This window comes from Rhipicephalus microplus, chromosome 1 (assembly GCF_043290135.1).
Source record: "Rhipicephalus microplus isolate Deutch F79 chromosome 1, USDA_Rmic, whole genome shotgun sequence".
NCBI classification, from domain to species: domain Eukaryota; kingdom Metazoa; phylum Arthropoda; class Arachnida; order Ixodida; family Ixodidae; genus Rhipicephalus; species Rhipicephalus microplus.
Genome location: NC_134700.1, coordinates 157,132,915 through 157,155,634, shown reverse-complemented (window position 1 = coordinate 157,155,634; position 22,720 = coordinate 157,132,915). Strand labels below are relative to the sequence as shown.

The window sequence follows — 22,720 nt, the reverse complement described above, 5'->3', positions numbered from 1 at the left end:
ATCAAGGAACATATATTTGACACACAAAAGCGGGGTGAAAAATTAACCACTTACAGCTCGCAGAGGTAGAGCAGCCAAGCTATCATCTGAAGCAATATTTTGGAGCATCATATCTTGCTTTTCCAGAGAAAAAATTTAAATTTGGAGCAGGTTTCAGGAAAAGCAAACGCATCATTTTTGAGCCTGAAATTCCAAATAAACAGCATTGGTTGATATGTGCAGTTTAGCGTCCCAAAATTACCATATTGTTATGAGAAACGTCGTAGTGGAGGGCTCCGGAAATTTTGACCACCTGGGGTTCTTTAACGTGCACCCAAATCTGAGCACACAGACCTACAGCGTTTCTGCCTCCATCAAAAGTGCAGCCACCGCAGCCGTGATTCGATCCCGCGACCTGGGCGTAAGCAGCCGAGTACCATAGCCCCTAGACCAGCGCGGTGGGGCTCCTAATTTACAGTAGTACAAGTTAGACTGAATCACACAAAAAGAAAATTATATGTAGAAATTATTTTATATCCGCTAATACATTCAAAATTTACGAGAGCGCAGCTATTTCAATAAAAGCACTATTGAACTGTCCCACAGTGCAAATAATGCTAACCTCCTGCGTTACGAACACTCCTCGACTCGAATCTCGTCCTTCACTTGAACTATCCGAGCACAGCACCACCGCTTGTCTAAAAATGACGCTACGTTTCTTGAGAATCGCTGCAGATTATCCCCGATATTGGGTGACTTGCTCTGCCTAGAGACTGCGCTGGAATTAATTTTCTCAAGTCAAGGTGAAGCATTTAGTGAAGGGACGTTCTAAAATACGGGGATAAAACTCGCAGTAATATTTGCCGAGCTTGTCAAACTGTTTGACAGGCGACCCAGAAATTCCTGATATTCGTAAAGGAGGTGGCGCTCAAGGAGGTGGCGAAAAGAAAAAAAAGTGTCATACGATTTTTTTGTTGCTTAAGTCTGCAAAAACTTCATAAATCACTCTGAAAGACGGCCAGCAGCACTCATACTAGTACTCGTTATTGAATGGTATCGGCATGGCAGAGTAATATAGGGAAAAATATTTTGTGTCCTGTGACAGCGAGTATTAGTAGCCACTTCCAAATTATAAAGAACTTTCCCGCAGACCGAAAGCGCACTCTGGCAAAAGCGACTTAAAACGCGTTATGGAGGTCATAAAAAGGGGGGGGGGGAGAACTTTCTTTTAAACCGCTCTACTGTTCTTTGCTGTAAGGTTAGAATATAGTCAAATAAAAGTTATAATTACGGTTGGAGCATCTGTATTAGATTGGATGATGATGACCCCGCCTCGATGGCTTAGTCACCAAGGTACTCAGCTGCACTTTTCATGCAGGCGAAAATGCTGTAGGCCCATTTGCTTAGATTTGGGTGCACAAGAACCCCAGGTGGCCGAAATTTCTGGAGCTCTCCCCTGAAGCGTCTCGTAATCAAATGGTGGCTTTAGGTCATTAAACTGCACACATTAATAAATTGGATGGTGATGCACAAGCTTACGTTGAATAATGGATTTTATGTTTCTTGATAAAATTAACAATACTGAAAAAGAATTGAGGCTGGTTGGGCATTTCATAATGGTTTTGTGCAAAATTAGGAAATTGTACCCAATTGACACAAGTGGCGGGGCTGCTGTTCTCTTGAACATGCAAATATGAATACGAAAATAGCAAGTAATATTGTGCTACAGACATTAAACATGTGCTGTAAATAGACATGAATGCCTGAATTGAATAGTTACTTTCGCGACGAAACAACGACCGCACAAAGAAAACACATGGACAGGACGGGTGCTCACTAGCAGCTGTTTGTACCATATATTTTTAATATAGCATATATTCTTACACACAATCTTAACAAGGTGGCGAGTCGGCATGAAGTACTGATGGAGGTCGTGCCCCAAACAAACTAGCATAGTTGTGGCGGTGCATTGCTGGAAATCATGCTGAGCAGCTGAAAGGCTGTAAAAAGAAGAATGCGTGGTTATTCACGTAGTCTGGCACTGAAGTGGTTTACAAAATACCCCTATCGTGCAGAAAGAGACATGTTAGCCAGACGACGAGGCGCTGCGTCAATGATCGAGTGAGGGAACACACCCTTACGGCAAAGAATAACGACGGTGCCCGTTCAAGAGCGCATGTCACTTCATGTGGATTCACACCCTGAGCAATTTCGAAGGGCTTTCACAAAAGAAACGGGGTATCAATTGCGTTAGCAAAACTTCACTCATCGTGTATGAGCTGCAAGCACGGTATCTAGCGTTTGTGTGTCCTATAGCGTCATCAGGTAAGGGACGGCCCAAGTAGGTTGCACATGCGTTGGCGAAAAGTGGGTTTATAACAGCCTGTTTCCTCAAGAAATAAACAATTACAAATGAGGGCCCATCCTGTTTATGTGTTTTCTTTGTTTGTGTGGTCATCATTTTGGCGCAAATTTGACTAATATTTAATGCAAACATGCACCAACTATCCCAACAGCGAGTTCTACTAGATATTAATGCCGCTGCTGCACATGTAAACAACAATAGCACGTGCAGCCGCCTTAGAACTGTGAAAAAAAGCAGCGTTATACAGTGCCTGTGAGGAGGCACTTTCAATATATTTCTTGGTAAATAAAGGGCTTAATAAGCATAGGACCTTTTTCTGTGTTCATGACAAGCTGTTAGGGTGATTTTATGCCAAAAACCCAGCCATTTTGGCGACCATCTCAAATGCTTACGAAAATTATTGTGCTGATTAACTGTATTGAAAGCAGTGAATCAGTAGATTATTTCGGAGAGAAAAAAAATGTTTGGTCACGTGGTTGCCTTCGGAACTTTCCGGAATGTCGTTTAGGTGTTGTTTATGAAAAAATTTATTTTAAAAGTACGTTCTATACCAAACTTTGTCTACATGTTGAGTAAAGATTCTTGTGTAAAGTGTTTGAAGCTCAGTAATAATATTGCAATTATACTGGCACATATGCTTCTAAGAATTTATCCAAAATGTGTTATGCTTGCAATTTCTTATTGAAGTACTGCCGTTTGTATGAATATCTGAGTAGTGAATACTTACTCTACGCAAAGTATATTTTGAGAAAAAACTATTTGAGATCTCTCAAGTCGGTAATCCTTATGAGAAAAAATCATAAATTCTACAAAATCGTAATTTTTGTCCACATTAGGATGCAATTTACGCCATGTGGTGGCTCAACTAAAAATTACCTTTATACATAAATTGTAAGCAAAAAAACAGTTCTTCTCCTATACCATCATTACGTTTTTTGTTTTAAGGAAGAAAATATTGTTATAGCATTCCTATTGGCGCCTATCTTCCCATTTGGTCATACGACAGCTGCCGCCTTGAAACTCCTTAATTTCAACAATGGGAAAGTTCAAAACTTATTTTATTCCTTGAAACAAAAATATGTAATGATAACAATTGGCATATGAAAATACCTCTTTTTTCTCTTTCTTTTTAGGTTTGAAAATCATATTTATTTGAAACACTCGACAGTGAAAATCACATCTCAATATAGACGAAAATGACAATTCTGTGAAATTTGTAATTTTTCTTGTAATGTTTAGCAGCTTAAGAGGTCTCATAATATTATTTCCTCAAAACATACCTTTTGTGTAGTTAATATTCATAACTCAGACATTCATAGAAAGTGCAGTATTACAATAGAAAAAATGCAAATATAATACATCTTGGCTAAGTTCTTGAAGGCGTGGTAGACGAAGAAAGTGCTTAACAGCGCAAACGACAAGAAGGGAAAGAAGAGACGAGAACAGAGCCCTGAACAAACAACCAAAGTTTACTGCAAACTATCTGCAATATATAGAAAACAGAATCTGCTCATAACCACGCACCATAAGCAGAATACATGCACCATACGGCCTACCTTATCAACAACCAGTCATATAAGTAGACCCCAGATAACTAACTTCATAGCAGTTAAGAAAAATAGAGGGTACGCTAACACAGGAACCACCAAGTTGTTGAATATAGAAGGCTTCACTAATCTCATGCTCGCGCCGATTTTTATATCCCCCGTGATCAAACACTTGTCAAGAATTGGCCGACAACAAGACCTATTACAATGATCTGCCAAGTGTCAGGGAAGGAAACCTTTTAGAAAGTTAGCGTGCTCCCTGAACCAATCATTCATGCATCGCCATGTTTGGCCAATGTCCACAAGTAAATAATATCTTGTAGAAAATTGATAAAACACATTCAACATGGCACATAGCGTGTTTCTTAGTGCCTGCTTCTTTCTTAGGTCCTTCACTGTTGACTCTGCGACATAGGCCAGTGAGCTTGTCGCGTGCACAGAACGCAACACTTACACTATTTTGTAGCGTTAGGTGTTAGGTACAATGGTCTCGCTGAGCCAAATTCGCGTGACACTGGTCTGCGCATGCGCAATGATACTCCGCCGCCGCCGCGCGCAATTCGATGCGCTGCGCAGACGATCAGTGGTGTCACGCACCGGAACCAGCACCTTTTCCAGTGACCTTCTTTAGCCTTTGGGAAACTTCGTGTACGTGGAGAATAACAGCCTTGCTAGAATGAGGCTTGTTGAGTTAGCTGTTGCTTTGTGTCTTATCAGGCAATCTTAGTGACGTTAGGAGAGCCTCGGCAATAGAAGTTAACAGGGGATTAGAAAAGCCTGCTTGTTGAAGGCGGTGAACTTAGAGCGAGAAACTGCACTCTATCTGGCGGTGACAAGAGCCAGTTAGAATTGCCTTTAGACAGGAAAAAGTGATGCTTCACTTGACTAGCTTAGAATGGGTGGACGTAAAAAGAACAAGGCTTTTCCTTGAGCAAGGTTTCTTGAACAAAGAACAAGTCAACTGTGATAAAAAAATTTCGTTGCATTCACAGCCTCATACTTGTGTCAGGCAATGTGCACGTGAGGTGAGAATTTTTTTTTCATTAGGACACTCTTACTCGCTGCAATTGCAAGGTCAGGGTGCTATGCACTGAATAAGGGAACAAATAGTATGAATATGCATTGAATGTTCACAAGGACTGCTGCATGAAACCAATTTCGAACGTCATCTGCGCTGATGCAGGGCCTGAGCTTCAGCGTGCGCTCGGGCGAGTGCTTCGGCCTTCTCGGAGTCAATGGTGCTGGAAAGACCACCACCTTCAAGATACTGACGGGCGAAATCCTGCCGCAGGAGGGTGATGCATACATTGGTGGCGTGTCCGTCGTGCGTAATGTGTACGAGGTAGGTTGATGACGCTGGGCATCTGGCTGCACATAGCTGCACAATGTAGCGTTCAGTCGCGTCAAAGCTGAACTCAGGCAATTTTTGACCATGTCGTAGTCGCAGTGATTCTGCGTTCCTGAGACGCTCCTCTCACAGGCCTGATAGTAGAAATACTCGATAAGTTTAACAATAGGTTCTAGTAGGCATGGAAATGCCCCACCAAAAGAAACTTAACCAAGCAGTACTTTCTATTTGTCCCGTAAAATATGGTAAAAAGCGGAACTATCGCAACATCCCGCAGCGCGGAGTATGAAATCTTTGAAAGCGGCATAGAGCAAACGCTCAATGGAAAGGTGACCACGCCGCAACACACGTACCACTATACGGTATGGTTAAGTAGTGCGTTTTTAGGGGCGAAGCTCCTTATAACGGCGCCCGGTCGTCCCTCGTAGTCGCAGTAGTAGTAGTAGTGTGTAACCAGTCTTACATTTTGACCTCCAAGGTGGTGCCGGTGGGAGATTTCTTTTGTGCGTTCTTGAACAATAAAAAATTCGCAGTGTGCGCGTTAACTAAAAGCCGAATTCTCCTCTCTCTCATTTCCCCTTAGCAGCCATTGGCATGTACATTGAACACTATCTGTCAAGAAAGGGTTGCTACGTTATACTCGTTGGGCGTAACCTCCTTGGTTTTAGAAAGGTTTAGTTAGCGTTGGGCTGTAGTGCCATGAATACAGTGAACTAGTATATACCATGAACTCAAGGTGGTTAAAGGTGGGAAGTAGACATGAAGCGCAAGCCGTAAGAAAGTGTGTGTGTGCCTCCTCTCGTTCAGTGCTTGGAATGTCTGCTGGATGGCGGTGCTTCTATATGAGGAATATATGACGAGAAGATGCGAGATGATGGTACTAGGAGTGTTGAATAGGTGGACGAACGGACACACAGACAGGTGCATGGACGGACGCACAGATGGCTGCATGGACGGATAGACGCATGGACGGACGCAGGAGGGGAAGCATGAACGAACGCATGGACGGACGCACAGATGGACGTGTGAATGCACTAACAGACGCACGCACGGACGGGCGGATGCACGCATGGGCGGCCACACAAACGCACGCATGAACGGATGGAAGCAAGAACGAATGTACGGACGGATGCTTCGCCCCACTCTCTATCATTCACTCCGTAGATATGCTGCCATTTTTTAGAGAGACAAAAAAGAAAAGACACGACATTCGCCACAAGTGTGGTGTCTTTCTTGTCAATTTTGTCCCATAAAAAAGTGGGCTTTTAAACCATATGGTATAATGATCAGTTACCAACTAACTCAGCTCTCAACCTTATTGAATTAGACGTACCAATTAGACGTCGGAGAAGGTCAACTGAGATTCGGACACAGTTGGTGACCAACTGGAATTGCCATTCCGCTTCGATAAAGTATACCTTGTAGTGAATAAGAAAGGCGTTGATATCATCAGCTCAGCTATCATCAACACTAGAAGAAGGCACGAGATCGGCGATCAAGCACCGTCACCTGGGTTCGCCTGCGTTCCTTTAGAGCTACCACCCGCTTGCTGAGTCCTTCAATAAACCCCCTTTACAATTGGTGGATCGTGCTGGGTAACTGCATCACCTACAACCTGGAACTCCGATCCCGCACCCTGCCGTCGATTATGCAAGTTGACGCTGCCCAACAGACAGCACCTCTCGCGGCCGCTACTTGCCCCGGCCCGGTTCACCAGCGAAACCCCCCGATCTTTTCGGGCGCCGAAGAACAGGACGTCGAGCACTGGCTGTCGTCCTACGAAAAAGTCAGTGGACCAAACAGGTGGGCTGACACTGCTAAGTTGAGCACCGTCAACTTTTACTTGGCTAATGTGGCGAAAATGTGGTACACAAACCATGAATACCAGTTCGAAAACTGGGCCACTTTCAAGCAGGCAATATCCTCGGTTTTCGGTCGCCCTGCCGTGCGGAAGTTGCGCGCCGAACAACGCCTGCGCTCCCGGGCACAAAGCCTGGCGAAACGTTTACCGCCTATATCGAAGATATACTCGATCTCTGCAGGCGCGTCGATGACGCAATGAGCGAAAGTGCCAAGAGCCAGCACATTATGAAAGGCGTTGATGACGACTTCTTTCAAATGCTCCTAGTGAAGTCTCTTGGCATGGTGTCTGAAGTGGTAACTCTGTGCCAGAACTACGACGAATTGCGACGGCAACGATCTCTCACCCGTCGTCCATTTCAGCCTAACCAACCACTCGCTGCACTGGACGTTGTACCTGACCACTCCCGACTTCTAGCACAAATGAAAGTCTTTGTGCGTGAGGAGGTCGCACGTCAGCTTTCCCTCCGGCCGTTTTGTCAGCGCCAAGAGCCCCCGCAGCAGCAGCAAGAGCGACCACCGACACCGTTAGCTCCCATGCTCCGACATACACTTCAGGACCAGATTGCCGAGGCTATGCCAGTGCCCTTTCAGCAGCAAGTTGTCGCTGCGCCTCTTACTTATGCTGACGCAGTAAAGAGGCAGCAGCCACACCAGCCCTCGGCGTTCAATGAACTGCCGCATGTCACCGCTCCTATTCAGTCTTGCGTCGCATGGGCTCCTCCCCTCGCTACCACAGCCTCGACTCAGCCGTATGCCGCGTGGGCGGCACCCCTCGCTGCAAATGCCTGGCGAACGCGCGATAACCGGCCGATCTGTTTTGCATGAGGCGGCCCTGGCCATATCTTCCGGTACTGCCGTCGTCGCGTTCCCGCCTACACAGACGTCCAACCACAAAGAAACTACATGGACTGACCCCCTTTTGGTTATGAAAGTTCGGATCGTCATTCAAACACGTCTTCCCGTGACAATCCGGCAACTTCGTCTCGTCGCTCACTTTCACCCAATCGATGCTCCTTGTCACCCATGCGTCCACACCAGCCCCTCAAAATGAGGGAAACTAGCCGTCGCAGTTCAAGGGGCAAGAACTGCGCTAACGAAATGTTCAAGTCCTCACACCTTGCCGTCAAATAACGTCGAAGTTTTTGTAGACGGCGCCCATGCATACGCTCTTGTGGATACCGGTGCCGCTGTGTCTGTTATAGACGCCAAACTTTGCCGCAAGCTCCGAAAGGTGACCACGCCACTTGATATGATGTCCTTACGTGCAGCAAATGGAGAACCTGTTCGACCTATAGCCGTCTGCACTGCCCGACTCACAAATGCGGAGGACCAATACATTGTTGAGTTTATCGTCCTTTCCTCGTGCTCTCATGACATCATACTTGGCTGGGATTTCCTATCGCGTAAACGTGCCGTTGTAGATTGTGCCCGTTCCGCACTTGCACTGCTTCCGTTGTTCGACCAGCCCTACGACCACACTAATCAAGCCGCGCACAAGGTAGTTGTCAACTAGGACACTGACATTCCACCGACAACAGCTGTTTTGCTCCCTGTGGTCTCCGACGGCATGCGTGAGGAAGTAGCAATTTTTGAGCCATCAAGCCTCTTTCTAAGTCGGAAACCACTTCTGTTCCCTTATTCAGCCCTCTCAATTTCTAATAGAGCCAGTGATCTCTGCCTTACCAATCCCTTCCCGCACACCATCAAATTGTTTAAAGGCGGAGTCTCTTGAATGCATACAGCCCATTGATAATGGACAAATTTTTACCGTGCCGCAAGAATCATCCCAAAGTGACCTCACCGCCGTCAGTGCTCTTAACCACTCTGATCTACAGGCTTCTAAAGTGTTCGATTCGGCAATCGCAGACGAGCTGTCACCATCTGAACGATCTGAACTCCTCCAACTGCTGTACCGGTACCGTGAATCTTTCGATGTTGTTCAACCTTCTCTTGACTGCACTTCTACCACTCTACATTACATCGATACCGGTTTCCATGCGCCACTACGACAGCGACCATACCGTGTGTCTGCGGCAGAACGCCAAGTTATTTCCGAACAGGTGAACGATACGCTGCAACACGGTGTCATTCAACCTTCACAAAGTCCATGGGCCTCACCTGTAGTGCTCGTTAAAAAAAGGATGGTTCCGTTCGCTTCTGCGTAGATTACCGGCGCCTAAATAAGATCACTCGAAAAGACGTGTATCCTTTACCCAGGATTGACGATGTTCTTGATACTTTACAAGGGGCCGAGTTTTTTCATCATTAGATTTGCGCACAGCGTACTGGCAGGTCCTCTTTGTAGATGCCGATCGACCAAAAACAACCTTCGTGACACCGGACGGTCTGTATGAGTTTAATGTCATGCCCTTCGGCCTCTGCAATGCGCCTGCCACCTTCGAGCGCATGATGGACTCGGTTCTTCAGGGTTTAAAATGGCAAATCTGTCTCTGCTATCTTGACGATATTGTCGTCTTTGCCCCAGACTTTGGAACACATCTCGAGCGCCTCAAACACGTCCTCACGTGCCTGAAGAATGCTCAGCTCCAACTCAACCTCAAGAAGTGTCGCTTCGCTGCTCGGCAACTTACGATTCTCGGGCACGTCGTATCAAAGGACGGTATACTTCCAGACCCGGCTAAGTTACGTGCTGTCGCCGACTTCCCCAAACCAACGAGTATGAAGCAGTTACGGAGCTTTGTGGGGTTATGCTCCTACTTTCGCCGGTTCGTGCGCAACTTCGCCTCTATCATTGCGCCTTTGACCGAACTTATAGGCAACACCACTGATATTTCGTCATGGTCTTCTGAGTGTGACCAAGCCTTCTGTATCCTTCGTCGTCTCCTCACTTCGCCACCAATACTGCGTCACTTCGATCCTACGGCAGCAAATGAGGTCCACACCGACGCCAGTGATGTCGGCCTCTGTGCGATTCTCGCGCAACGCAAGCCTGGATTCGCCGTGTATGTCGTCGCCTACGCCAGCAGAACTCTCACCAAGGCTGAATCAAAGTACAGCGTCACCGAGAAGGAATGCTTGGCGATAGTTTGGGCGCTTGTCAAGTTCCGCCCATACCTTTATGGCCGTGCTTTTGATGTAGTAACGGACCACCACGCATTATGCTGGTTATCTTCGCTTAAGGACCCATCGGGTCGTCTTGCCCGTTAGACTCTTCGGCTTCAAGAATATGACATTCGCGTTGTATATCGTTCCGGCCACAAGCATACCGATGCTGATGCACTGTCACGATTTCCCCTATCCCCGGACATTGCATCTGTTTCCTCGGACAACACGTTGTCAGCTCTTGACGAGGACACCTTCTCTTCTGCACAACGCAATGACCCATGGATCGCTTCGCTTCTTGACGCGTTATTCGAGGCACCGATACTTCCAACCACTCGAACCCTTCGCCGCCAGACTCCGCACTTCAGTATTCGGGATGGCCTTTTGTACCGGCGCAACTATTCAGCAGATGGTAGGAAATGGCTACTAATCATTTCCCGAACGCTGCGCTCTACCATCTGCGCGTCGTTTCATTCCGACCCGCAATGTGCTCACGCTGGTGTTTTCAGGACCCGCGAGTGCCTACGAAAAAGGTATTACTGGCGCGGAATGTTTACCTTCGTCCGCCAGTTCATTCGCGGCTGCCACGAATGTCAGCGGCGGAAAAGCCCGCCACATCCTGCAACAGGTTCATTGCAGCCACTTCCATGCCCAGACCGCCCATTCAACCGTGTATGAATCGACCTCTACGGACCACTACTATTAACAACGGCAGGCAACCGATGGGCTATCGTGGCAGTGAATCATCTAACACGGTACGCTGAAACTGCTGCTCTCCCCACAGCTGCAGCACAGGACGTCGCAACTTTCATACTCAATCGTTTTGTGCTTCGTCATGGTCCTCCTCGAGAACTCCTCAGTGACCGAGGGCGTGTTTTCCTCTCCGATGTAATACAAGCACTTCTTAAACAGTGCCGTATTGTTCACCAGAAGAATACAGCCTACCACCCACAGACGAACGGCTTGACTGAGCGGTTTAACCGTACTCTGGGGGACATGCTCGCTACGCATGTCGCTTCTGATCAAGCAAACTGGGACCTCGTTCTTTCATTTGTGACATACGCGTATAACACCGCTACGCAAGTCACTACCGGGTTTTCCCCGGTTTTTCTCCTGTACGGTCGCCAACCATCTCACACCATCGACACTTTACTGCCATACTCGCCAGATCCCTCCGAATGCAAGCCTGTCTCGGAAGCCGCTCGTTACGCAGAAGAGTGCCGCAAGCTAGCCAAGCGGTTTACTACATCCGACCAACAGCGCCAGAAGGAGACCCGTGACGACGACCATCGTTCTGCACCAACGTTCGTTCCTGGAGCACTTGTATGGCTTCATGTACCGCCCTGCGCCCCTGGTGTATCACCCAAGGTACTCTTTAATTATCATGGTCCTTACAGCGTGGTCGAGCGTACTTCACCCGTGAACTACGCCATTGAACCCCTCACGCCACCAAGCGACCGTCGTCGGCGTGGACGTGATATCGTTCACGTAAACCATCTGAAGCCCTAATTTGACCCGTTTGTCCCCACGTGTTAGATTGCCAGGATGGCTTCAACATTTTCGCCGGGGGTAATTGTAGTGAATAAGAAAGACGTTGATACCATCAGCTCAGCTATATCAACACAAGAAAGAGGCATGAGATCGGCGATTAAGCACCGTCACCTGGGTTCGCCTGCGTTTCTTTAGAGCTACCACCCGCTTGCTCAGTCCTTCAATAAACCCCCTTTACAACCTGCTCAGTTATGGGCTCTCTTGATTATTTATTCCGTCGCTAGATGACATTGCTGCCCAGGCAATCCTAAAGGCCCAATTGTGTAGCCGCAGCGGTCGGACAAGAGCCAGATCTAAAACTTTGGGGATGGGAAAAAACTGTTTATGATCGCTATGGGAAGAATGCATAAACTTGCAGATAATGGCGTTTAACTCTGCATTGGTAGGGTCAATGAAACATAAAGCATGCCAGTACAAGCCACGGTAATCGTTTGGTGCGAGTGTTTTGCGATTGCTGACTGCCAAAGGTATTCATGCGTCGCCCACAGTGCGACACTTGGCGCTCACCGCAAGCACACTGAGATTGCGCGGATATTTGCACGGCCAACCAACTAAGCGCTGACCAAACACGTGTCCTTGTTGCCTTGCAGAATGCGGACGCTTTAGTGGTACGTCGGTTCCATCACTTCCGTCGCTTGGTTCTGAATGACTTGACACACACAATGTTGCCAAGCAATGTGAGAAGCAAGGTGGCAGAATCAGGGCAATGAATATAAATAATTTGCAAAGAATGTGCGCATTTATCCAGTCTGTAAACCCTCCATGGTGCTCGAGTGCTGACTATAGTAGGTTGAGGGATCGAATCCCGTGATAATTTTTACGAATGGGTAGCCGAGCTTTCATTAAAATTTACCATTCTACCTGTGGGCCTAAATTCTGCCGGAGTGGGATTCTTGCGATGAATAAATGAGCATAACTTGGATGGTTCGTTTATTCCGTGATAAAAATATAAAGCAGCTATTTAACCCAGGCGACAGAAAAGAAGATACACAAACGGCGCTGAACATGCAACGTGAACTCGGAGTTGCAATTTCTGCGCCCTGTGTGTTTCTTCTTTCCTGTCTCCTGTGTTGAGGTATGGTTTGAAATTTTTATTATGAAACCTCATTGACTCGCCAAATCTGCTTGCCTTCCGTTCGTTTCTTCGTTTGGCACAACCTTTATAAAAATAAAACTATAGGAGATAAAGATGCTAAGGAGGGTCATAGCGCGGGTCGCGTTTCAGCAGATTTGATGCAGAATGCGAAGCCTTATTGATAGGTCGGCTGCCCATTCAATAAAATTTTCACTTTCTAAGTGACGCACGCTGGCAAACTAGGGCCCCAACCTCATCGTCATGGCTGCGAGCGGCAACACTTCCAGGGTGTGCATGCAAATTTATACCCCTCTCCCCCGAACACACTAAGTGCCACTGTAACACAATGAATAAGAGCATTGGGTGCGTAATCCATAGGTTCCAGCTCAGTCAACAAGTGTTAAAGTTTGAGCAAGTCGGTTGTTTGTACTTGAACAGGTGTAGCGCATTACGGAATACAAAAAAAAGGGGCTGAGCTGACCAACACAAGATGACAGAGCACTAACGGCCAAGTGACAACTTTCCACCCAGTTGGTAGTAAGTTGTCTCTTCGTCCACATGTTTTCCCGCATTTTGGTCACAACCTATAAAGTTCACCTCAAACAGTACCGTTAACGCGATTGTAAAATCATTGGTTTCATTATTCGGTGGTTTTCATCAGAATTTCGTCAAAAAGCATGGCTGATCCATCTTTCTAGGAATCGGTATAACACAAAAGTGAGACATGTCATCACAGAGGTAGTTGAGCGTTTAATGTGCATTGTTTCGCGAAGGGGTGAATGAATAAATGCTACAGCAACGAATCACGAAATCCCGCGTAGAATGGCAAGAAGCTTGAAATTTGCAGCGCCCTCCTCCACAAAAAGCACTCATGAAATGAGCATGCACAGGGCAACTGTGGACAACCAGCTTTCGCAGATGGACACTTGAAACGCGTTGTTCAAACAGAAATAAATACGCACGCAACGAACACACAATTTTACACGGAACAACCGTGAATAACTCCCTCAATTCGTGATTCTTCGTGTGGGAACAGCGTGCTCTTTTCGTAAACCCGGCCGCGGCAGCAAAAGAAGTGACCTTTGTGTCCTCCCGAATCACGAGTCTCATACTCGCGTGTGCTGGACAGACCACGCTCTGTGCAGGCGGCGCTCAACAAAACGCAAGAGGTGACAAGCTTAGCGAGCCCAACGCGAGCGCGTCGCGCTACTGACGACGAAAACTCGCCGAAGTTAGAGCTCTGAGGTCTACTAAAGGGCTTCCCATTAGCAAGCTTGACAACGTACGTTCTGTGGCCGAGTGGTTTGCGTCGTACGCTGCAAATCGTATACGGTCGCTGGTTTGATGCTCCGCAACAGTGCCTTGTGCTGTCGTGTTTATTTTAGGAGAGAAGCTCCTTAAAGCGTGGGGTAAGCGTACCATCGTAATGGTATGTAGCCACCTCTCGTTAGTACTTGAATCAGCCGTAATGGGCGGTACTTGTACATTAAACGAAATGCATATACGCTGAAAAATGAAAATAGTACGATACTAAAGGACGTTACTTGTAATAGGATAAATAAGAAAAATCGCAGCATATCCATGGAGTGAGTGATGATGAGTGGGGCGAAGCGTCCATGAGTCCGTCCGCTCTTTCTTTCGCGCTTTCGTACGCGCTTCCGTCCGGCCATGCATCCATCCGTTCATCCATACGTCCGTTCATTCGTGCGTTCGTCTGTGCGTCCGTCCATCCATTTGTCCATGCCTCAAGCTCTGTGTTCGTCCATGCGTCTATCCATCTGTTCATGCGTCTGTCCATCCTCTCGCGCGTACATCCATACGTCCGTCCGTTCGTGGATTCGTACATGCGTCCGTTCATTCTTCTTTCTATGCGTCAGACAGACAGACAGCCAAACACGGTTGGACGCGGCCAGTGGGTATTCATGGTTTGCCGAAAAATGTATCATACGCGCAAGGTGCGGTAGCTTGCGCTCGAAGACGGAACCCCGATGTGCGAGTGCGCGAAAAAATAGGAATGACGCTACACGAAGACGCTAGCGATCGCGTGTTTGTCGGCGGTGCCGTACGCTAGGGGGCGTGGTGTAGCAAAGCAAAAGCCGTTTTGGCACACGTGCGTGTTGGGAAGGTCGGCAGATTAGCAAGGTTGCAGAGCGGAGTGCGCGCAAGGCGGCGGTAGCTCGCGCTCGAAGACAGAACCCCGATGTGCGAGCGCGCGAGGCAGAAGCGTGCCGTGCAGCTGTGAGGCAGTGCCGACAAGATCTCAGCGTACGAAAGCGGGAGGTCGAAGCGACGCGGCAGCGGCGTGCAGACCCAGTTTCGCCCCACTCTCCATCATTCATCCCGTGGATATGCTGTCATTTCTTTTTTGAAATGTGTCAGTACATTATTTTTATAACATCACCTTCATGACAGAAACACGCCAGTGCAGGGACCTAGGGATTACATATTTTCGTGTTAACAAAAACAAGCTCTCTAAACTTCCTTCCTTCACTTTTATCAAGTTTTTTATATACACCTTTATTCTAGTAAAAATATTACTCGAGAATAGCCTACGCCAGTTGATGCGTTTTTTTGTTTTCTTTGCACTAAGGCACAGCACACCTGCAGTAATTTATTATTCTGGGCACATACTTCGCAACTATCGTTGAACAGCGCTATGCAGATGTACGTTCAAAAATGTGGGTATGTGCGTCAAAGTCACTCCCGCTCTTTCTCGTGCCAACAGTTTCATAGCCACCTCGGCTACTGCCCGCAAAGCAACGCCCTGCTGGATGCTCTGACGGGCATCGAGACATTGATGCTGTACATCCGGTTGCGTGGGATTCCGATCACCGAAGAATACTTGGAGGCGTTGCTGGAGATTTTCAATCTGAATGACATCGGAGATCATCTAGTCGGCACGTATAGGTAGGCACAATTTTCGCAAAATACGGCACTCGATTGTCTTATACTTACGTCACGTGGTCAAGTACTCACCTTCTTAGAAAGGAAGAAAAACTTAGGCGTCACTTCATCTTCAACATCAAGAGTAGAATGCGATAGCGTAACTGGGCTCATTGCTGATCGCATTCAGTTGCACCGGAAGAAAAGGAACATTTGTGCTCGTAACATATTCTGTTTGAAGGTAAACGCAACTGCAAATGCCGCTGCGAAATTTCCACAAAACCGAATCCTTCATTTTTTTAAATTTAAAGTGCCGCTACGCGTTTGTATGAGGTGGCGAGTGCACCTGCCGAGCTGCACACTCTGTGCTGGGTTCGCTGGTGTAAACCGCCCACTTGCTGCGCAAGTCAAATATTTATTCTACAGTTATTCTACAATTCTCACATGCAATAAACTACATGCGTTAAGGAGACTCCTTTCTATAAATTCTTATAGCGTTTTCTTATAGCGTTATAAATTCTTATAACGTTAGCACTGCAATGGTAGAACATCTTCCTGTTACGCAGCAGGCCCGGTTTTGATGTTCACTCAGACCGAAGATCGTATATTAGTTATTTGCTTGTATCTTGAATTCTTACGGTCGTAAAATGCCAATTTTCACCTCACAGTCAACGAAAAAGAATTGGCGTAAACGTAAGATCATACTGTTCAGCCAATCATGACACTGCCTATTTCCTTCCTGCAGGTTTCTTCTGCAACGCTTTTTTCTATCTGCCCGTCACAACACTAAATATCTCGTTCATTTCTCTGCCACTGGCCCTTTACCTGAACTTCATTGTTACTGCGCATACATATTCAGTTGTACTTTACACTTCTGCCACTCTGTTTCGTGAATTAGGGAAAAGCGAAGCTTACTTTCAGCCAAGTTAATGTGCATGACCTATAATATGGGAAATAGTAGGTCAGTATGGTGGCCAAATTAAAATTAGGGCTGCGATCAAAGTGCCTATTTGGAGCTGGTAGCAAGACATGATGTGTTGGAGCAACTTTGGGCCATCCTGTTCTGTAATGAATGATACAGCTTGCCAACTATTCAGGGGCAATTTGTAATTCATTTGTGTAAGCTGCAGGGATTTCTGAAAATTGAATTAGTCCAATAATTACAGCCACTAGTTATGGCGCAGTAAGGTCAGCAATGAATCTACTAGTGACATAAAGTGAAACGCGAACAGCCGAGTGCGTGGATACGAAGCGAATATACAGCTGCGAGGGTTCGCGTGTCGCCTTACGGAAGCATAGTGGGCCCTTCTATGTTTTCAAGAGGCATAATTTATGGCGTAGTCGAGGCCCAACAGCTGAATTGGCTGTATACCTTCAAGGATACTCTGAAACGGCCAACGTTACACGCATAGTCATTCATTTTCTCACAGCATGGTTCTGGCATGAGCTGAGAACCGATGCTAGCACAGCACGACGATAGTTATAGCGCGAGAACAGAACGACGACAAAGAGACAAGAAGGACACGAAGGACACGAGCGCTCGTGTCCTTCGTGTCCTTCTAGTCTCTTTTTTGTCGTTCTGTTCTCGCGTTAAAGTTATCGTCATGTCATATGTCATACCAACTAGCCGAAACTGACACACTGCTAGCACAGCGTTTGAGAAGGCAATGGTCAGGGGAATCCAGTTTTCCTATCGCCTTGCTCTTTTGAAGGCGAAGCTCAAGCGTCCTTCAAGCTGTTTCTTTGAATGTAGCCGACCTCTCCAGATGTTTGTCAAACTGTAGACTAAAATTTCTTGTTTTTCGTGCCCAATGATTTGGCCAGAAGCACCTCGTTACTTTATTGTTTGCTTAAGAAACAACATAGACAGAGCGGCTTGACTTGCAGCTTCCCGACTGCCAAAGAATATATCTTTAGAATAGCAGTGAGCCTGCTTATGAAAGTGTGCAGATATCTACATACGTTACTGCCACGTGCATGTGCAGCGCAGGGAACCGGCGCAAGCTGTGCCTGTGCGTGTCGCTCATCGGCATGCCGAAGATTCTCCTGCTGGACGAGCCTTACTCCGGAATAGGAATACTTTCGCGGAAGCGAATCGTCAACTACATCAGCTCCCTGCAGAGGCGCACAAAGATTTCCATCGTGCTCTCTTCCCACAGGTAATGGACTTGACCAAAACCATACGTGGCGAAATCGAGTAGAGTAACCAACGCTAGTCAACATTTTTGAAAACTGAAGCGCTTTGCGCCAGCGTTCGGCGAATATTTTTGACTTCTTTTCTTCATAGAAATGATGCCAGAAAAATTCACGCGAACATATCACCCCAAATATTTTAAATATGCTAGAATCAACTTGTTCAGCTGGCGATGTTGCAAAAACTGGCCTCATCCACAGCTTGCACACAGGAAAGAAGTAATGCACTTGGTGCTGTATGCATTCACCTGAGATTACTGAAAAGCAGAAGCAACATTTTTCTTATCAGTAAATCAATTAAACCAGTACCACCACCCACCGAGTGATTATCGCACTAAACGCAGTTATTCTCTGCTTCCAAGATTGAAGCCACCTGGCTTAACACTGCCTCCATGATTGGCTCACCTTTGCCCAAGTGAAGATTTCACGCAATGCCGATACTATTCGAGGTCTAGTTAAGTCATAGTGACCAAAATGTTGTTGATCTCAGACATTATGCTCAGCGCGGAACTCAGACGAGAATGCACAAAGTTTCCTAGAATAAACCCTATGGCGGAATGAACCCATAACGTGTGACGTAATCGCGTGGTGATATTTTTGGAGGAATCGTCTTGACGCTGCCATCGCGGGATGCTGTTGAAGTTTCATGTTTGATGACGTTATGCCTTTTGCTTTAGTAATAAATAAAAATCATTTTTTTCTGTGGCTAAGCTTTGCATGCGGGTCTCTGTGGTTCAATATAGCGAGTGTTTTTAACAATAGACCACTAGCCCTGTCTCTTCTTTTCTTTTTAAGGCTGTGTACAAACTCATTTATTGTAAACTGAAATGAAGCACAAAAGTGCGTTTTATTTACGATGCGAAAAACAATTACGAGACACTACACTTGCTGTCGAAGCTTCAGGGAAGCATTTCGTGTAGGCGGACTAAAGACAATCTGTTCAAAACTCGCTAAGTAGATATAACGAAGGGCACAAATAGAACTGGGCACATGAAGTAATTGCCAGTACGTAGCTGCCCTCACCACAAACTGCGAAGAGGATTAAGCCGCGGCAGAGGCTTATTCGCTACCACCCGCAAGGCGGCGGTAACACGCCCTACTTAGACGCACAGGGCATCGAAGCCAGAGACCACACGAAGGTCACCTCGTTTACTGTAGCAGCCATGCTTAGTAACGATGCGTGTGGTTAGGCTGTTTCCCTATGACAGTCTAATTTGCTGATATTTCATTCACTGATTCCCTTTTGCGGTAAAACTGTGACTTTTCTGTATATTTAGGAAGCAATATTCTTGTTTCGCTGTAAAGAATAATGGCCTCTTAACTCTGTCATCTGTAGCCTCGCAGATGTGGAGTTTCTATGCAATCGCATCGCCATTCTTGGATACGGAAGGCTGCAGTGCCTGGGTTCGCTGGCACACCTGAAACAAAAGTTCGGCCAGGGCTACACTATCACCGTGAAGACATACCCGGACCGCAAACAAGACATTTTGTATCAGCGAGATGTGGCTCGGGAAGTAAGGAAGAATTTCCAAGACGTGGAGCTTATGCACAGCTACGAGGCAAGTTTCGTTAAAACAACGTCTAGAGTTACCCTCTTAAGCTCCTAGTCATTTATGTCGGGATTGCTAGACACTAAGGAGCCCCACTTCTAATTTCATGGGGACTCAAGTGAACTGCAAAAGGAGAACTTGCCGCCATTTCATTGTGGTTGTGGCGACCAGAATAAGAGCATAAAATGGGTAAACCTAATTCGTTGTGGCTATGCCACCGTCAAGCTAAGGTTCCGTTTTACATTCTGTATGAGTATAAAAAATGTGTGCGTGGCACTCTTGCGGAGCTTCGTAGCATGGTAGTCAAGAATGAAATTCAAGGACCGCAAACTACCCTATTAGGCTTGTACAGCCGTCAGCACCTTCAATCTGAACTCTCCGACGTGTGGCCTCGACTCGCTTGGACGGAGGTCAACGTCACCAAGCGTTGAAAGTGATATGCTTGCTGCAGTTAATGAAGATGTAGCGCGCTTCTGTTTCACTAGTAAATTTCCACTAGTAAGTTCCCAGTCTGCCTGAACAGCGGGTCGGATGCACTCACTTAGCATCCCGTTTTCGCCACGTATCCCTCGTGGCTACGTTATCACGTGCCCATGGCGTTCCTTCAAGCCCGAAAGGTGCGTGAGCTGTCGCACGCAATGGTTCATTGTCGAGATAAATATAAGACAACAAACGCCATAGGTGCAAGGAGATATAACAGAGACACGAGCAAAACGTGGTGAAAACGGGATGCGAAGAGAATGCATTCGACCCTTTGGTCAGGCAGACTGGAAACAGCAATTTAATATTGAGTGTCATCGATTTAGACGTCCCGGATGGCTCCGTATGGCGGCGGATGCTAGCGCCGCATTCGTTTTTCTCGGGGACGAACTGCCATTTCCGCCCACTGAGGCGGGATCGCTCGGGAACATGTTCGTTTTTTCACGTGCCTGGCGGCCTGCGGGCGGCCCCGGACCGTCCGAACGTTTTCTTTCAGGAAGGTGGCAGCCGACAGCGTGGGGAGCATGCCAGTGCGGCCATTTTAAGTTAGACACGGATATGTTTGACGTGTTCTTGCCCTCTCTTTGCTTTTCAGTCCGCTTCTTGCATGTTTCTGGATTTCGCATTGTTTGCGCACACGGTTCTTGTCATCGGTGTTCTGAGCCACGTCGAGGGTGCGCGTATTCTCGAAAGTCGGGCAAACATGCGTTATACTCGCTAACAGAAACAGCGGTAGAACTACTGCACCAGTCTATGGTGCGCACGTGCTCGAGTAGTTCACTTACAGTAAATTGCATGACAACAGAAATAGGTATATTTCACTGCCTAACTGCTGTTTAGGTTGGAATTGGGTCGGCGTTGTGGCCTGTGTCACAGCTATGGAGGGAGCAGACAGCATAGCCTGGCATAGGAGACGCCACAGCGGATGCAGCCAGCATCAAGCGCGCAGATGGCCCGAGGCCGCTCGGGCTGGCTCGGGACTTTTAGATCACGTGCATGTGACGTAGCCGCCTATGAGCCGAGGCGTGCGCGGGCCGCCGGCGAGTGATCCGGCAGTTGGTAAATTGATGAAGCTCAGTGAAACATACGCGCGCTACATCTATCCTTAACTGCAGCAAACATATCATTGTCAACGCTTGGGGGCGTTGACCTCAGTCCAAGCGAGCTGAGTACACGCGGCGGAGCGTTCAAGTTAAAGGTGCTGACAGCTGTACATGCGTTCATGTAGAAAAACTGGAGAACGCTGTATAGCTTCGCCTTCACGACGAAAACGCTATGCTGTAGTCGGGGCCCGGTGCGCACAGGCTTCAACCACACTGCCAGGAAAAAATATTTGAAGGTGTATGAATGGCCGTTCCAAAGTATCCTAGAATGCCTACAGCAAATTCTGCTTCGAAGTGACTTCTACGACATATTTTTTTATTTCTAATTTTTTCAAAATACCTGATAATAAGTGCGTAAGGTGGCACGCGTACCTGCGCAGCTGCGTACTTTGTAAAAGTGCACGTTTTGAACCCTGGTGCAATTTTATGATTCTGCCGCGCAATACGAAATGCTTCTAACGAAAATGCGTTGCTCTATATATCATATTCTTTAAAAACCTGTTTGTCATGAAGGAGCGTTTTCAAAGATTGTATGATTGTGATAATGCCACGTGATTGTGACGTTGGAGAGCAAAATTATTGAACTTTTGCCAAGAAAAATATTGATACTGAATGCGTAATGGCACTCAAACTCATCGATCGTCCAGTGATCTAATTAGCGGTAAGGCGTCCAGTGAAGTAAAAGAGAGCCAGGGGAAGGGTAGTAAGATCACTTTGTTGCAGTGGCAACGGAGTAAGTGAAGGAGCTGATGGCAGAGGCCAGGTATGCAGTCGATGGTAGCGACATTTCGTGTGCACAAATGCCAGACGGGGCACGCGACCCATAGCAATGAGTAGCGTTTACATTGCAGCGCACCATGTGTCATGACAAACGAGGTTACTTGAAGCGCTGGTCGACATCAATGTCGGGTCATTGACCGACGTATGCTCGCGAGGAATTATCGGCGGCGTTATGCGTTCCACACGGTGCACAAGCTTAATGTATTTTGTATTCACAAGCATAAATGCCTGTAAAGCAGGTCGGCATTTATGCTTGTGACCTAAAATATTCCCCGAGCATTGTTGGTGGCTGCATTGATCCTAGAATAAACTCTATCATTAGCAGTGTGCCCGTTATCTTATCGAAGGATTCTAAATCATTCGAGAACTTTCCGAGATATCTCGGCACAACCAGCGCTAGGCAATTGTTAGGCGTGTAACGAACGGGTTGTTGACCCGAAAGCAGAAACGGGAGCACCTTTGTGCCAATAGTATCGAACCTCAAAGAGCCACATCGCTTCTTTTCTGGAGTGCAGGGACTACTTGAGTTCCGGGTATCCCGGATTCAGATGCTCTGGAGCGAGATGTTCACCCGCATGGCAAGGATCAAGAAGCGCTTCAAGCTGCAGGATTTCTATATCACCGACACTTCACTAGAGCAAATCTTCCTCAGTGTGACGCGCAAGCAAGCGAGCGAAGCAGCCGCTGCAGCACTACGACGGACGAACAACCCAACTGCGACCTCTCTCGGTATATAACCAGGCTAAAGCTGAAGAGATAGATCCACGTGTTTCATTTATAGCCAGACCAAACGGCGAGCAGCATACTTGTACATACGTAATATCCTGCCAACAACAGTAATAAAAACGTATATTCGGCAGTTTTTATTATGTACTTTTGACATGTTGTTTCAGCACATTGGCCGGAACCAGACCACTACAAAAAACAAGCGATATTTTCT

At 46.9% G+C, this 22,720-nt stretch overlaps 1 protein-coding gene across 1 annotated transcript in view; it reads left to right on the top strand.

Annotated features, from left to right (window-relative positions):
• Positions 1-22,517, top strand: part of LOC119184934 (phospholipid-transporting ATPase ABCA3-like) — a 113,239-nt gene extending 90,722 nt beyond the window's left edge. The window contains exons 24-28 of the mRNA XM_075867654.1: positions 5,075-5,233; positions 15,517-15,698; positions 17,660-17,833; positions 19,204-19,426; positions 22,296-22,517. Coding sequence (XP_075723769.1) covers positions 5,075-5,233; positions 15,517-15,698; positions 17,660-17,833; positions 19,204-19,426; positions 22,296-22,517 — 960 coding nt within the window. The remainder of the gene's footprint in view (positions 1-5,074; positions 5,234-15,516; positions 15,699-17,659; positions 17,834-19,203; positions 19,427-22,295) is intronic.
• Positions 22,518-22,720: the final 203 nt, after the last annotated feature.